This window comes from Maniola jurtina, chromosome 25 (assembly GCF_905333055.1).
Source record: "Maniola jurtina chromosome 25, ilManJurt1.1, whole genome shotgun sequence".
Classification (NCBI taxonomy): Eukaryota; Metazoa; Arthropoda; class Insecta; order Lepidoptera; family Nymphalidae; genus Maniola; species Maniola jurtina.
Window position 1 is genome coordinate 6148034 of NC_060053.1, and position 15906 is coordinate 6163939.

Sequence of the window (15906 nt, forward strand, 5' to 3'; positions counted from 1 at the left end):
TATATACATAATTGGTATAGTTGTTCTATTTCATGAAGCCCGTTTAGCCTTGGTAGGAGCGTCGCGGTCGAGACTGAGCGCCACGTACACTATAACAATATGTACATGTGCACTCACACAAACACACATTTAGTTACCTCCCTGGCGTAGTGGTAAGCGCTGTGGTCTTATTAGTGGGAGGTGCCGGGTTCGAGTCCCGGCAGGGGTTTGGAATTTTATAATTTCTCTGGTCTGGTCTTGCGGGAGGCTTCAGCCGTGGCTAGTTACCACCCTACCGGCAAGGCAAAGCCGTGCCACAAAGCGATTTAGAGTTCCGATATGAGGTTAGCCCGCTTCCATCTAAGACTGCATCATCACCACCAGGTGAGATTGCAAGGGCTAACTTGCATCTGAATTAAAAAAAAAACATAGCCAAACGGTCTTCGTGAAACAGAACAATATACCAATATACGAACATACTCATGTATACCCAAGGTACGATGTGTGAAAGGTATAGCACGTCATGTTAAAACGTGTCATGATCTGTACAGACAAGGCACAGAGGAGCAAGTTAAACCGCGCGTGCTGCGATTTACGTGGAGCATGAAGACGACCTCGTCTCGGGACCCCAACGAGATCATGGCCGAGATTAGAAAGGTATGGTTTTAGGGAAGCTGTGACTATTTCCTAGATTTTTTAAGTTATGGGCGTATCCAGTTAGATATGCCGTGTAGAAACCAAGGGAGTATGGTTTTAATGGAAACTGCTATACCCCTTCCATGTTAGCCCGCTTCCATCTTAGACTGCATCATCACTTATCACCAGCTGAGATTGCAGTCAAGGGCTAACTTGTCTTGGAATTAAAAAAAATAGCTCGCTTATTTTTCAATACCCAAAGACTGTTTAACTGAGGAGGATGCCCGCGACTTCGTCCGCGTGGATTTCGGTTGTTAAAGATCACGTGGGAACTGTTTGATTTTCCGCGATAATCGGTTAAACTGTTGGGCCGTGAAAAGGTATCAGTCAGACAGACAGACACACTTTCGCATTTATAATATTAGTATGGATATGGTGTAAACTTATACACGGTTCAGTAATGCGGTGTTGTGAATATTCTCTTCGCACATTTCAGGTGCTAGACGCGAACAATTGCGACTACGAACAGCGCGAGCGGTTCCTTTTGCTGTGCGTGCACGGAGATCCCAATGCGGACTCGTTGGTTCAGTGGGAGATAGAAGTGTGCAAGCTCCCACGACTCTCGCTCAATGGAGTGCGCTTCAAGAGAATATCTGGTAAGATTTCACTCACACACTCATCTATTCATACTCACACACTCACACTTAAAATGCGTTCAGAGTAAGTATAGGAAAGTCAATGGCCAAACTTCCAACTGCAACCAACTAGCAATCACTAAGCTGAGATCTATAGACCGCACTTTGACTTTGCTTAGACTTAAGACACTCAAAACGAGACAGCGTTATACCGCTGGCATAAATCTGTCTCGTTTAGACTGAAACTTAAGTCCTAGCATAGTCAAAGTGTGCTCTATAGATTTCAACTTAAGTGTTGGAAAAATATGCTGCAGTTCTATCGAAAACAGCAAATAAAAATATTCTACAGCAAAATCTATCGAAAGTATATTATCCGCTAAGACAACACAATTTGGCGGAAAGGTATTCCTATTCTTAGTTAAAATTTTGCATCTATTAATTTCCAGGTACTAGCATCGGCTTCAAGAATATTGCATCAAAGATCGCAAACGAACTCAAGCTGTGACTGCCCGGGAGCGTCCCGCGCCGCCGCCGCCGCCGCCCCCGCCCGCCCTCCCCCTCGGACGACGACCTCACCCCCCCGGCGCCGCCCCCGCCGCCCAGGTCAGACAGCCTTCGCCTCTCCGCCGAAGACATGGTCCTAGTCGCCAACGCGGGACTTCGCACCCCCTCCGGGGCACTAGCGCACTATCTAACCGCATATACTCCTGAGAGCTTAGCTCGCAGCGATTATCTACGCCCACCTTTATCGCCTGCGAGGATACAGCCACGCTCATCCCTATCATTGAGAGTCGACAGCGTGGATAGCGAGCGTCTTGAGTACCGTATAGTTCACACGTCGAGCGTGCATTTGTTGAAACGCCAAGGTCGAGTTCGATCGCCGGTGTCGCCGCCCGCTTGCGACTGTTTACCCATAGATCCGATACCCCCACCGGAGTTGTTCGATTTTTGAATTTTAAAAAGCTATTATCTATGCCACGAGGATACAACCACGCTCATTCCTATCACTAACAGTCGACAGCGTGGATAGCGAGCGTCTCGAATACCGTATAGTTCACACTTCGAGCGTACTTGTTAAAATGAAAAGGTTGAGTTCGATCGCCGATGTCGTCGCCCTCTTCCAACTGTTTTATCCAAACCGATACTCTCACCGGTGTTGTTCGATTTTTGAATTTTAAAAAGAGATTGTCTACGTCCCTTCGATACGATATAACGTGCTCATCTCTATAAAGTGCGTTTCAACAAATAGTACCTATGGCGTTATGTTGGCTCCCCTGTCTGTTGGGTGGTCATTGGCACCATATTGGCATGAGAAGACGCAGATTTTGTTTATTTTCATTTGATTTTCATTTCATTAATTCAGGAAAATCAAATGAAAATAAACAAAATCTGCGTGTTCATATGCAAATATGGTGCCAATGACTTGGACAGACAGGGGAGCCAACATAACGCCATAGGTACTATTCGTTGAAATGCACTATAATTATTAAGAGTTGACAGCGGAGCGGAGTTGTTCGATTTATGAATTTTGAATACAGAAGACTCACTCGGCACAGACGTTTAAATAAATAGAGCTACTCTTGTTACGACGTAATAAAGTGCAATTCAGCTCGCACAGTACTGCAGTCTGAAGTTTAAAAAAACACACTTATTTCTTATAACTTTCTCTCTCTTATGAGATCGATACCTGTCGAGAACTCTCTTAACTAGTTTGTCGCAGCGACAAGAGCTATTAAAGAAAAACTCGCACAGCAACACTCTTTTGGCGTTCAAAATACTCATACGCTCATAGCCCAGCGACAAAACTATCCCAACTACACACTCGCTTCTCGTTGCTCGCCAACTCGGTTTTAGTTTTTAGCTTAACTTGTTTTTCGCTAATCGTCGGCGGTCGGACAGCTGCGTTATGAAAAATATTCGCCGTGTGGGTTCGATTTTAAAACTTATATTAAAAATACAAACAGAATAAGTGTCTATGCATGTACACTGTACAGTAGTACCGTACCACTTTTATTAGTCGCGTCGGTCAAATTCGTTTACACAGAAAATTGGAACCTAACCACTCACTAAAACAGAATGAACCAATGAAACAGACCTTATTGCTCGACGTAAAGACCTAAAACACAAGAACAACAGAGACTCTTGCTATCTCATTCATGACCCACGCGTACAAAACATGGCGCATAGGCAATAACCAATAGCGGACGGACGCAAAACGGACGCGCGTAATAATTGGCTGAGATATTTTCGCGCCATACAAAATTAGATTTCTGCGCAGGTACATCGGCGTACTTTTATACGTAGTACAGTACCGCTTGACTAAGACGGCTCGTTGGGTCAAGTCCGGGTGCGGGAGGGTTACAGCGACCTTGAATTCCTTTGTTTTTACACAACTGCCCAAAAAATTCATGTGTATTGTATGTGAGTTTCTTTACTCCACCACAACTTCTAAATGCCCAAACAGATTTATATCATGTGGGGTATCGTTAGAATTCTTACACCATCCCGAGTGATACGGGCTAAAAAATTTTGAAAAAAAATCCAATATGGTGGCTGTATGGTTCATTTTCAATTTTTTGTTTTTTGACAGCTGTCTGGTTTTTTTTTACGTCAACTGTCGCCCTCCTCATCCCGCGCTCTACCTTATGAGCGGTCTCAGAAGAGCGGTATACTGATGTATTATTACCTATCGAGCTCGACTTGAATTTAATATAAAAGTAATCTGTAACACGTCATACTTATTGTTTCTTAATTTCAAAGTCAAGATGTTTTTCTATTTCAGTAAAAAGACTATACTGTACTGTGTTGTACTGTTTTTTTTTACTTGCAAATTCATTAGTGTAATAGCAATAATATAAAATTGTTTAAATCTAGTTTGGTCCTAAATCGCGTCCTCCTACAAAAATCTTACACTTAACTGACGTTTAGTCATGAAAAAATCGTGCTGTCTCTTTTTGCAGTTAATTAAAAAGGATGGCAGTACTTTTAACCCGGATATTTTAGTTTTGGACTTCTGTACAAGCGAATTACCACCAACGTCTTAATTCTTAAATTATCAAATTTAAATAAATAATTATGTGTAACATTTTACACTTTGATATCGTTTAAATGAAATAGAAATAATGTTTTTTTTTAAATCATTAAATATGTAAATATCTCATGTCAAGGTTATTTTTATCGATGTAATGTTGCCAGACGAAAAAAAATCAATGTGTTTTATACATTTCGGGACAGGGCAATTCGAATTTTTTCACCTGGCAGGCTTTTAAAAGGCAATGTCAAATAAAAAAAAATGGGATTCAAGAAGACATAGCTATTTATTATTTAAAGTCATGGGCGTAAAGATAAGGAAAAGAGATGTGCCAAGGTGCATGTGATTCTCAAAATAACGATGTCTTTGTAAAACGAAAAGTTTGACCTAAAATGGTTCAGCCGATTCAATAAAGCTGAATTTCCAATTGTTTAGTTAAATGTAACCCGCTCTCAAATTGCAACGCCTCGTTTATTTTGTATAAATAAATAAATAAATAATAATTAAACTTCTTAATATTATCATGTCTTTCACGGACTTTTTTTTTGCTATAGGTAATTCATTCATGTTATGAAAATATTCACATATTTTTATCAGGGACTTCGTCTGTGTTGGTGTTAGCTGGCGGGCGTGATTTGCCTTTTTGGAGTGTTTTTTTTTGTTAAAACTGACTGGAAAGCACTTTAGGGGGGTGTCGTGCGTATGTCGGCGAGCGCCGGCACAGACGGGGTCCATACTTGTATAGTTTAACTAACTTGTTACAAATAACTACAAACTTGACATTGGCTAATCTTTGTAAAGCCAGACGAGAGAAAAAAACAAGATATATATTTTTATCAGTTTTGTTGCCTGACGAATTAATTTGGCCACTTTTGGTTGGTTTTGTGGTTTAAAATAATAATACCTAATTAGTTAATTGGTCATCTTTATGATTCATAATCGATTAATTGCTCAGTTTTATGGTTTTAATGTCAGTAAGAAATTAATCAATCTCTTGATTTATAAAATCAATTGATTGGTAAGGCCAATTTTCGGCCAGTTTTACAGCATACAGTTAGGTTTGGTCCTTTTACAGTTTACATGCAGTTAATTGGTCACAGGGACTAATGTGTGAATATATTCTTGACAAGAATGAACTATATTGTAGTTAAGTTGTGGCTACGTGGTGTGTATTAAGTGGAATGTTGAATTTATATGTTGTTTTAATAATTTTGAAAATTTCATGTTTTTCATTTATGGACTGCATAATTTTCCCAATTTTTTAAAAGACATTTATTTATGTATCTACAAAATATGAAAACGTCCTACGTAATACATACCGTGTAGCCGATATTTTGTGCTATTCGCTTACATATATTATTATTATTAATTTACTTATTATTATAAATGTAATAATGTACAAAGTTGGAAAAATGAGTTTGCGCTCAAGAATACAAGTTAGCTTAGTGATTAATTAATTAATTAATTTCTTTCCAATTGAATGACAAATATAAATAAATAAATAATTAAATTAAAATAAATAAATAAACCGATATGTCTATCGTTGTATTACGATTCACGCAAATGTAATATTGTGTCATTTTATATGGAACACTATCGTGCTGTTATTTTGAAATTAAGTACCGCTTAAATAAATTAAGGTGTTTGGAAATCCTTCGATCTGTGTTGCCATTTTTCGAAACCGTGTTTTAAAAGGGTTTCAGATATTTTTCATTTTGTTTGATATTTTATTTTAATTCATTGATTTTTTAAATTTTTTATTTTTCCATCGACTTTCTATGGTTGGGAATGCTATAATAAAAAGATATCTAATATAAACAAATTCGAAAATTTTGACGAATTTTTAAAATTCAATAAAAATCTCTGAAATCTTTTTTAAATTGATGTATTATATATAACTTATGTACTGTTATTAATAAAAGTAATCAAAAATATGCCCAGTAATAAAATATATATGGGACTATTAATTAATTAATCACATTTTATTTGAGAGATAGGGGGAGTGTCATTACTTCATTATACAATCAAAGGATTAGACAAGTAAAAAAAAATGATATGACAAAATGTGACAAGTAAAATGTTATGAGACTAATTTAATTTATAGTCTCAAATCTCAGACATGTTTTGAAAAATGGCAATTGAGATAATATAAAGATGGATTGTAAAAAGATGTGCATTGTGACGTCGGTACGCAATGTTGCTATTGCAAATTAATCATTCAATTAAATGTAAATTGGTAGAGAAATTCTACCACCACTAAATTTATTTTTGTCATGGCAACATTGGTAGCGTCACCAAGTGTGTCAGTGAAATAAAAAATGGTATCACGCGGTCGCCCACTACAGTTGTCTCTTTCTAATTATAAGGCTGAATTAGAAAGTGTCAAAAATGTTCTATTCGTATTCTTACGGATCGGATACTCGATCTAGACGCATTATAGGGTAATAAACACATTAAAAAAAAAATTAGGTGTGTAACGTAATTGTGATCAAAGTATTATGAACTTTGTAGTCATATAGCAATAATGTTCATTATTGATTACGTGTCAAATTGTTCTATAATTTTTAACTATCACCATGTTATTCTTAAAAGTATCAGCCTTTGATTTGTGATTAGTTTTTTTTTTTGAGATTTGGTGTGGTGCTTTCTTTTATAATATTTGTGTGTGAACTTTCGCATACTTACTAGGTGTAATATTCCGAGAGATGGTGGAAAATATTGAAGGGGTGCTTGATAAAATCTAAATGTGTGTAATATGGTTCCTCTACCTTCCCCGACTACTGTAAAGTATTTTAAATTAGTGTTATCTTATATACTAATAATTATTATTGAATGCATGCTCTGCCAACTGACTGACAGTCGCCGTTGACTAAATCGCCGGCCACCGTCCCGTTTTATAGTTTTATTATATTTTATCACGTATATATTTACACGCAATGGACTATACATTCATTCATCAGCCATTATGCATGTACTCTTTAAGGTAGCGTTAAGAATATCAATCCTTGACCTCATAAGGTGATTCAAAAGACCTGAAATTTTTAAATCGTGAAAACCAAGCAAGTCTACTTTTTCACAGTTAAATGAGAACGAACACCAAGCAGGTCTACTCTTTAGAAGGACCATCTTACAATCTTTTAACGTTTATCAAGCACCTACAAAAAAAATCCACAAGCTCTCGGCTCATTAAATATTAAAATAGGCATGTATGTTTGAATGTTTGTGAGTGCGGCGATCGCGTCTGTCTCTTTTTCTATTATCTAATTAAGCGTAGTGTTATACTTTTACAAGAAATCACAAATCTGACGTTTCGGCCCTTGACTGTCAGGCAGAAATCTGTAGAGCTTAATTTGAAATTTCTCAGACTTAGAGTTAAAACGAGACAGATTTATGTGAGAGACATACATCCGTCTCACGTCAACCGTGTCTTGAGTCTGAGAAAAGTCAATGTACGCTCTGTAGATCTCAGCCTTAGTCGCGACTAGTTAAAATAATATCACGTTTAAATAAATACATACACCGCGATCATAATAACAATAGGAATGTCAATGAAATCGACCTGTCAAATGCCAGTTGAAAAGTATGGCTTGTAAGCAGAATATTAATTATTTTGCAGGCATAGTTTTTTTCTACATTAAATACTGCCTGCTTGTTAGAAGCTATTGTCGTGAACAGTAACATGAGTGAATTTGGCGGAAGGCATTCAACCGCGTCTATAAGCATTTGAATAGGGTAATAAACGTAAATCTATTAAATTAATACCATTTTCATCAACACGATTATTATTATTTTTTAAAGTGCAACACTGTTTCAACTTTACCAACCAACAAAGTTTTTCAATGCAATGATTTTTTTGTCCTCTTCAAATGTTCTTCACAGAGAAGGCTTGATTTTTGGTCTTACCAATTTTGTTCAACTTAGAATTACATACCAAAAGTTAATGGTATGAAAGGAATGTTTTTTTTTTGTTTTTTAATGTGAACCAGCTCACTATCAAACGATAGGATAAAACAAATTATTATTATTAACTATTGTATATTTTATATTTGAATTTTGTAAACAGTTTTGGTTTCTAGTGTTGCCATACTGCCAAATAATTTCCCATTTAAGTAATGAATTTTTTATATTAATAATAATATAATCAAGTGTTTTAAAGTGAGTTTAAGATCTGAGTGAAGTGCGTTTTATTAACTGCATGACAGTTACTATCTATTATTATCAATATCATATTGCAATATTCATTATTATTGGCTAATTTTATGGTATTCTTAATGCAACTGTGCATTCTAGCCAATAGTGAGAGGGTGTCGGCCAATCAGAGGTGATTTATGATCGTCACTCTATAACTGTCAATGTACCGGGGTAGGTTGTATCGCGATTCATTCAGGTCTTAACGGCTTATGCTGAAATCTATGCAGCGTACTTTGACTTTGCTTAGACTAAGGGCTTGTTTCACAATCGCCAGATAAATTTTCTCTGTTGGATAAATTTGACATTTTGACAGATTCCCAATACAAAAACTGTCATAAACTGGCGATTGTGAAACAGGCCCTTAGAGTTAAAATGCGACTGAGTGTTGCCTCTGAATTAATATCAGAGATAACTGTCTCGATTACTTGTCGTCGTTGCTGTAACAAGAAAGATTTACGTCAGACATAATTCGGTCTAGTTTTGACTTTGCTCATACATTAGTCAGAGTTATGTCTCTGATAAAGTTAAGTCTCGTTTTAACTCTTAAGTGAGTCTGAGCAAAGTCAAAGTACGGTCTATAGATCTCGGCGTTAGACTAATGCGACAAGTCGGGCCGAAATACATGAATAAATAATAACGTTTACATACTGTAGTTATATATTTATATATACGAGCTTTTGTTATATTATGATTTACTGTTTAGTGTTGACAACCGCTGCCAGGGAGGTTGTCTCGTACGCCGTTTGTGAGATATTCAAGTGGAAATAAATTTTATTTTTAATTCCAAATGTGTGGTTTTATTTTTATATCATATCACGCACCGGGAGCGAAGCGAAATGCAACTAAGTTCGTTTCGCTCGCTTGCTAAGGAAAAATACTTAGTTGGCTTAGTTTAGCTCCGTAGAATCAAAGTGTGAAAAGATGTAGCGACGTGAGCGAAGCGAAACTAACTTAGTTTCGTTTCGCTTCGCTCCCGGTGTGGCCTGCGCTTTAGCTAAGTCAATAAATTACTGAGAGTCAGCCAAGTGGAAGGATTAGGGTAAAAAAAATACTAAATGTAACTTCGTAACGTATAATCGGGCAGTATATTTTCAACAAAAATTAACTTTACAAGATTAGGTTAGCCTAATTAATTATTTATTACTGAATAACAATAACAAAATTATTACATTATCTTTGAATACCCAAACATTGGCTATGGCTGCTTGACTGGTTTAAATAATAAAATAATAATACAGTATTCCTAAAATACTTGTGGATTTAATAAAAACTACCCAACTATTTCCCATATCTGAAATAACATTCTACAAATATGATCATGTAGTGTATTATTCTCTAGTATTAAAAACAAATTGTACAACAAACCTAACACATAAAATAATTTAACAAATCTAACTACGAATTTAGCTTAATTAGATGGCTTAATAATACTTAAATCAAACAACGAAAGTTTAAAGCTACGATACATTTTAAGATTTTAAAATCCCATTGATTGCTGCCTAAGGCCTCATTCACACGCTTTTTAACACGGGTGCGCAGTATCCGCACGGATGCACAATTGATTTTAGATATTATTTCAATGAGGACAATGTCGATAATATTTTGACTGTGAAAAATGCTCTGCGCTGCGCTCCGCCATATGTGCGCCGGCCCTTACTAGTCACAATAGCGCACTTTCTACAGGTAACTACTAATTGTTCTGAGGAGCGCTTCATCTGTGCTGCACCGTCACCACGCTCGCGACACCGTTGGTTGCCTCTTGGGTATATCCCTCTCGCCTAAGCTACTTGCTGTGCATTCACATCCTTTGGACATCCATCGATATGTGAGATGTAAAAGGTACTCGTAAGTTTGTGTATCTACTTCGACATAGTTCTCGATTTTTAAGTCTGATTTTTATTTGAAACTATTTTACGAGGTTTGCTTTCAGTCTTATTAATAGTTTAGTATAATAAACAGGCTTTGATTTATTACAAATCGTGGATAATATGGTTGTCTGTATGGGCACTTAATGAAAAGAAGACATTGGTCTAAATTCAATACTTTCGCGCGTCCCCTAATAAATATATTGTACTCCTAGGTAGTCTTACATATGAATCTTACACGAGATTATTTTTTATCATGGTAAGCAACAGATTATAATTATCTTACAACTGTTCCTTATTTTTATTTATAGGCAACCCATCCAAACCAATCTCTGGACTAGGTATGAGAGGGGGTTTGAAACCGTATTCTATCCTTAAATTGGCAACTTTAGGCGTTCTATCAGTTCTTCTGAGTCTTTCAGTGTAATCTCTGTTCTTTTCCCACTGATCGTTGTAATTTCTTACAGGCACAGGCCCGTAGTAATTAGAGTTTCCTTGATTAAGTGAATTTGCGGTTACTTGTTGATTTTTATTGTGTAAAGTTGCATTTGAGTATTGATAAGATGAGGCGTACTGGTTCCCCCATTTATCTGAGTAAACGGGCGTAGCATTTTGTAAATTCCTCAAAATCTGAGCGTTTGCGAGCTGTATTTGATAATTCCTTTGCGATTCAGCGTGCTGTTGGGTGCTTAAATCGTTATTTTGTATGTAACTTGGCAGCGGTTGCTTGTATTGTTCTTGATTGTATCTTATGTAATTCGCTACATTTGCTAGAATATCTTGATTGATTCCGTAAGTGTAAATCGTCTGTTTCTCCACTTTTTCAAACGGATAGGGAATGTCTGGCTTTTGTGCGTTACTCTCGACTGGATAAGGAACTTTGACCTCAATCGGAATATGAACAGGGTACGGAACTTTTCTCTCTACGATTCGGTCAACGGGATACGGAACTCTTTTCTCTACCGGATAAGGCTTGTCCACATATTTCGTAATAACTACTGGCTTTTCGATAATTTTTTCAACGACAGTTTTCACTGGATAAGGGACTTTTACAGGAACTTTTCTCTCGACTACACGTTGCACTGTAACAGGGTATGGAACTTTCTTCTCGACGATGCGATCTACTGGATAAGGTTTCGGAACGTGTACATGGATCGGTACCGGTATTCTTTTTTCAACGGGATAAGGAACGGGAACTTTGACTTCGTGTCGAACTGGATAAGGAACTTGTTTCTCAACTGGATAAGGCACCGGAACTTCTTTCTCGACAATTTTCTCTACAGGGACAGGTTTTTCCACTGGTACTGCAACTGGTACAGGAGTTTCAATATGAACTGGGTAAAGAACTTTCTTTTCTACAGGAACTTGGATACCTATAGGTATTCCCACAGGAGTTGGAATGGGTACGGGACGGACGTACTCTTTTTCAACAACCTTTTCTATCGGGTAGGGTACGTGTACAGGACGATCGACATACACCTTATGTTCTACAGGATATGGCACTCTTACTTCTACGGGATAAGGCTGAAGTACTTCAACGGGATATGGTTTATCCACATACTTGGTAACTTCCACAGGTTTTTCGACTATCCTTTCATAATGCACTGGGACAGGAACTGGCCTGTCTACTGGCACATGTTTGACTACCTCCACTGGTTCCGGATAAGGAACTTTCTTCTCAATAAAGCGGTCTACATACGTAGTTACTGGTACTTGTTTTTCAATTATTATAGGCTGAATTATATTCCTATTATTTTCTGAATTATAGTAGTGTGCATTACTATTGCTATTTGCTTGTACCTGTACCTCTGATCGAATATTTTCGCTAGGCTCCAATGTTTCTTTTGAATCATCGCCGTTATTATTTTCATAATAATCAGAGTTTTGGTTTTCTTGATTACGATTGTGCTGCGCATTATTATTTGAATCAAAATTCTGCAAGTACTTCTGATATATAGATTTAACTACTCCAAATGGATTTTCTTTATTACTTCTCCCTTCATCTAAATACTCATGGTATTCCACGTCATTTATGTGAGTTATCTCTACAGGTATAGATTCCTGAATTTCTACTATCGTTTTTTCATTTTCTGGATTTTCCACACTTTTTTCTATAAGTTCAGTATCAGAAACTTCATGGTCATCAACTGTATTAAAAATCTCCGAACTGTTTGAGTTTAATAATCTTAAAGCTACTGTTATAGGTGTTAAGTAGTTTTGACTAATAGGCCTTGGAGTTATATTTACTAAATCTTCACCTGATTTATTTTCTTCATTTTTATCCCTATTATTTTCATCTAAACTGTTTGTTACGCCAACTACTTCATACCCATCTTGTATATATGGAACCATAGTTGATACTAGGTTATTAACGATCTGTTGTTTATAATTACCATATTTGGAATCAGCGACAATTATCGGGGAAGTAAATCTATAATCATTATTAGTAGTTTGATAAGATTGTTCTCCAAAATTATGTTTGGGGTGTTCTACTCTACTATCGACTATATTTCCAAACTTTGCTGAGACAGTAATTCTGCTTCTGGGCTTAGCTTGTTTCTGTCCATTATAAACAATGTTTTTGGAACTTAACCGGCGTTTAGGTTTGATATAATCATCACTATAACCTGTGAAACCTCTTTCTGCTGCGTGATTAATTCTTAGTAGATCCTCATTCGATATAAGATCCTGAGTTGAAGCTACCAGTCTTGATATACCTTCGTCTTCAGTAAAACTTACAGGTTTAGGCGTTGTACTGTGATTAATTTCGGTAGTATAATAATATCTTTCACTCCGATCATCTGGCCGATCAATTTTAAAATTATTAGACCCTTGGCTTGTTTGCTTATTAAACTCTCGATCACCAAAATTGCCGTGAACACTAAATTCTTTATATGAAGGCTTACTAGTGCTAAAATTGATATCTTTTTGTAGATTATGTACATGTCTATCTCGCAAATCATTATTATCATTTAGATCATCGTTCGGGCAGTTATGATCTTTAAATACGCGCACTACTGGTCCATTCTCCTTGGTTTCGATTATTTCTTCATTATTTCCAGAAGTTTCCCTATTATTTGATGGGTTTTCTTGTTTAGTCTCTGTATTCTGTCTATCCTCTCTTGTGTGTTCTACGTTTAGTTTATAAAACGAGGGCGTTGGATCAGGGTTCTCAGCGTAATAAAAGTTATGTACAGGGTTGTTAGGAATGACTTGGAAGAAATGGTTTTGTACAGGATACTGTCCTCGAAGAAGGAGTAACTGTACAGGGGTACCATCTTGTAAATCGGTTTCATGCGATTCTTGGGTTCCGTTGTTCGTGATTTGTTGGTTGAATAATTGTGGTGGTATCTGAAACAACAGTTATTTCGATTTTAGAATAACAATTAAGTTTACGATATCAACTGAGTCGTTATTGAACAATCTTTGGCGTAGCAGTACAAGTACCAAATTGTACTAGACTCGTGGTCAATACTCAATACTAATAGGCCCTCGTAAAATTTCCCTAGATAATAATTTCCTTCATCCTTACTTAATAAGTATTATAAATGTGTTAGTGTAATAAGAGGAAAAGCTGACTGACTGATTTATCAATGCACAGCTAAAACTACAGCTGAACTGATACGTCCACATCTCAAAGGCTTCGATCTTTTTACGCAAGTCTTCCACTAGGGTGCATGCCTCACAACCATAAAACTACGGGCCAAATGTAGGATTATAGGAGTCTGATACAGAGTTTTAGAGAAAGTTGATAAAACGATCAGATAACGATTATTAGATGGATAATACCTATAAACCAACCTGCGAAGTTAACTGAAGAGCTCGCTCGCCTAGCGCGAAGTTGGTGGTGTGGAGGTGGTCGTGGTCGCTGGTGGTGACCGCTACGGCGCCGTGGTAGCCGCTGCCGTCCGCCACGTAGCGGACGCGCTGCTCTGCCTGGAACCAAAGAGAATAGGTTTTTTTTATTCAAGTAAACTTTTAAAAGTACTTTCATCAATAGCGCTGCGCTCCGCCATATGTGCGCCGGCCCTAACAGTCCACTGCTAGACTAAAAGTCTCTCGCAGCGGGAGGGTTTGCCCAAAATCACCGCGCTGCTTCGGCAACCTGGGCAGTCTACTCGGCGGCGAGGGGCAACGCACGCACAACAGACGGAAACGTTTAAGTGCGGAAACCAGCCCAGAGAGAAGGCTCTGGCCGTTCTCCGTTACATTCCTTTAGTCGAATCGTATGACAGCCGTGAGAAGAGAAGGAATGGTGACAAATGTATTCTGAGGATGAACGGATTAAAACACATCTTGGATATCTGAAGTTAATACTGCGGGTCAACGTATCTAGGATAGTTTTTATCTCAAAAATAAGTAATAGAAATTGTTCGGGAAAACGGATAACCCACTTTTTTAAGTCGTTTAAAAATAGGATCTGACCTGAAATGACGCATTAATTAAGACGAGTATGTGGTAATGATTCAACCACTATAGACTAAGGCACAGATTAGTTCGGAATGTTATTTATTACCCGACTACGGCAAAGCAAAGGGTTTTGAATTTAGCAGTCTATGTTTTTTGTAAGTTCTAAGTAACACTTGCCTCTGGCAATTTAACAAAGTAATGTCCGACGGTCCCTGGCCCCGCCTGGCTCATCTGCCACCCCCATTGCACGGCGGCGTTGTCTGCAGTGATCTGTAATTCAAATGAACTCGAATAAGATCTTTTTTTATTAATTGGAGGAGGAAAAATCCTCATGGATACCATCTGGCATGCCCGACTTCACTGCATGTGTTGTGCTGTGACCTACGGACTAAAAACCTTCTCCTGTCTGTCTGTCTGTCTGTCTGTTTGCCTGTCTGTCTGTCCGTCCGTCTGTCTCCTGCGGATCTCCTCATTTCGGATATTATACTCGTAACTACCTCAGGGAAACTCCTAACATAGCCCTCTCAATAACTCAGTGAGCGACTTTGAATTGGTGGACACTGTCAGTGTCCACGTTTCAGCATCATACGTGAGGATGGGAAGGACACACTGGTTTTCAGGCATTAAGAATTGACGGTGAGAAAAATTGTGTGTTAAGCACACTGACTGCTATGTTAAGTTAATAAGTACCTAGGCAAGTAGGTACTTTACTAACATTAATCTAAATACCCAGCTAGTCTTGCGTAAAGTATAATTTTCTTGAGATAAATCACTACTATTGCATATAATTAACTATGATCAAATGTTTCAATTACAGCCTATTCCAAAGTTTAATGATCAACTGAGAATTAGTTCCAGATTAATGGGTATGGTGGACTCGGGTGTTACATAACAAGTAGTACAACAAGGCTGCAAATAATGATGAAGAAAAATAATTTAACTTATCTAACCGCGTTTAATAGCCTCATCGGGTGACGGAAGGGCTGGCTCATTTTTTGCGCAACGGATCAGCCTGGCTGTCCAACGCGGAAATGCAGCCATCTTGGCACCATTCCACGCGGGCATGTATGTATGTATGTATAGTAATTAGATATGGCTAGCTTTAAGTTTTATTGTAATACTTTCTTCACTTAAATCTTAAATGCGAAGAAATATTATC

General features: G+C 37.5%; 2 protein-coding genes and 1 long non-coding RNA gene across 11 annotated transcripts in view; 1 reads left to right on the forward strand and 2 right to left on the reverse strand.

The window, feature by feature from the left end:
• LOC123878217 (serine/threonine-protein kinase MARK2-like) overlaps positions 1-1886 on the forward strand; it is a 127012-nt gene extending 125126 nt beyond the window's left edge. For all 9 annotated transcript variants that reach the window (XM_045925341.1, XM_045925343.1, XM_045925345.1 and 6 more), the window contains 3 exons: positions 531-636; positions 1112-1271; positions 1697-1886. In XM_045925341.1, the coding sequence (XP_045781297.1) occupies positions 531-636; positions 1112-1271; positions 1697-1755 (325 nt within the window). In that variant the 3' untranslated portion in view covers positions 1756-1886. The remainder of the gene's footprint in view (positions 1-530; positions 637-1111; positions 1272-1696) is intronic.
• LOC123878240 overlaps positions 1-9254 on the reverse strand; it is a 30334-nt gene extending 21080 nt beyond the window's left edge. The window contains exons 1-2 of the long non-coding RNA XR_006798798.1: positions 6342-9254; positions 3069-3071 (exon numbers count right to left, since the gene is read on the reverse strand). This is a non-coding gene — a long non-coding RNA (uncharacterized LOC123878240). The remainder of the gene's footprint in view (positions 1-3068; positions 3072-6341) is intronic.
• A 1069-nt stretch (positions 9255-10323) lies between these two features.
• On the reverse strand, positions 10324-15089 carry LOC123877939. The gene is made up of 3 exons (XM_045924874.1): positions 14925-15089; positions 14139-14273; positions 10324-13688 (listed from the first exon to the last, which is right to left on the reverse strand). Exons 1-3 carry the CDS (start codon positions 15087-15089, stop codon positions 10620-10622), a joined length of 3369 nt encoding a protein of 1122 aa, XP_045780830.1. The 3' UTR covers positions 10324-10619.
• Between the last annotated feature and the right edge of the window lie 817 nt (positions 15090-15906).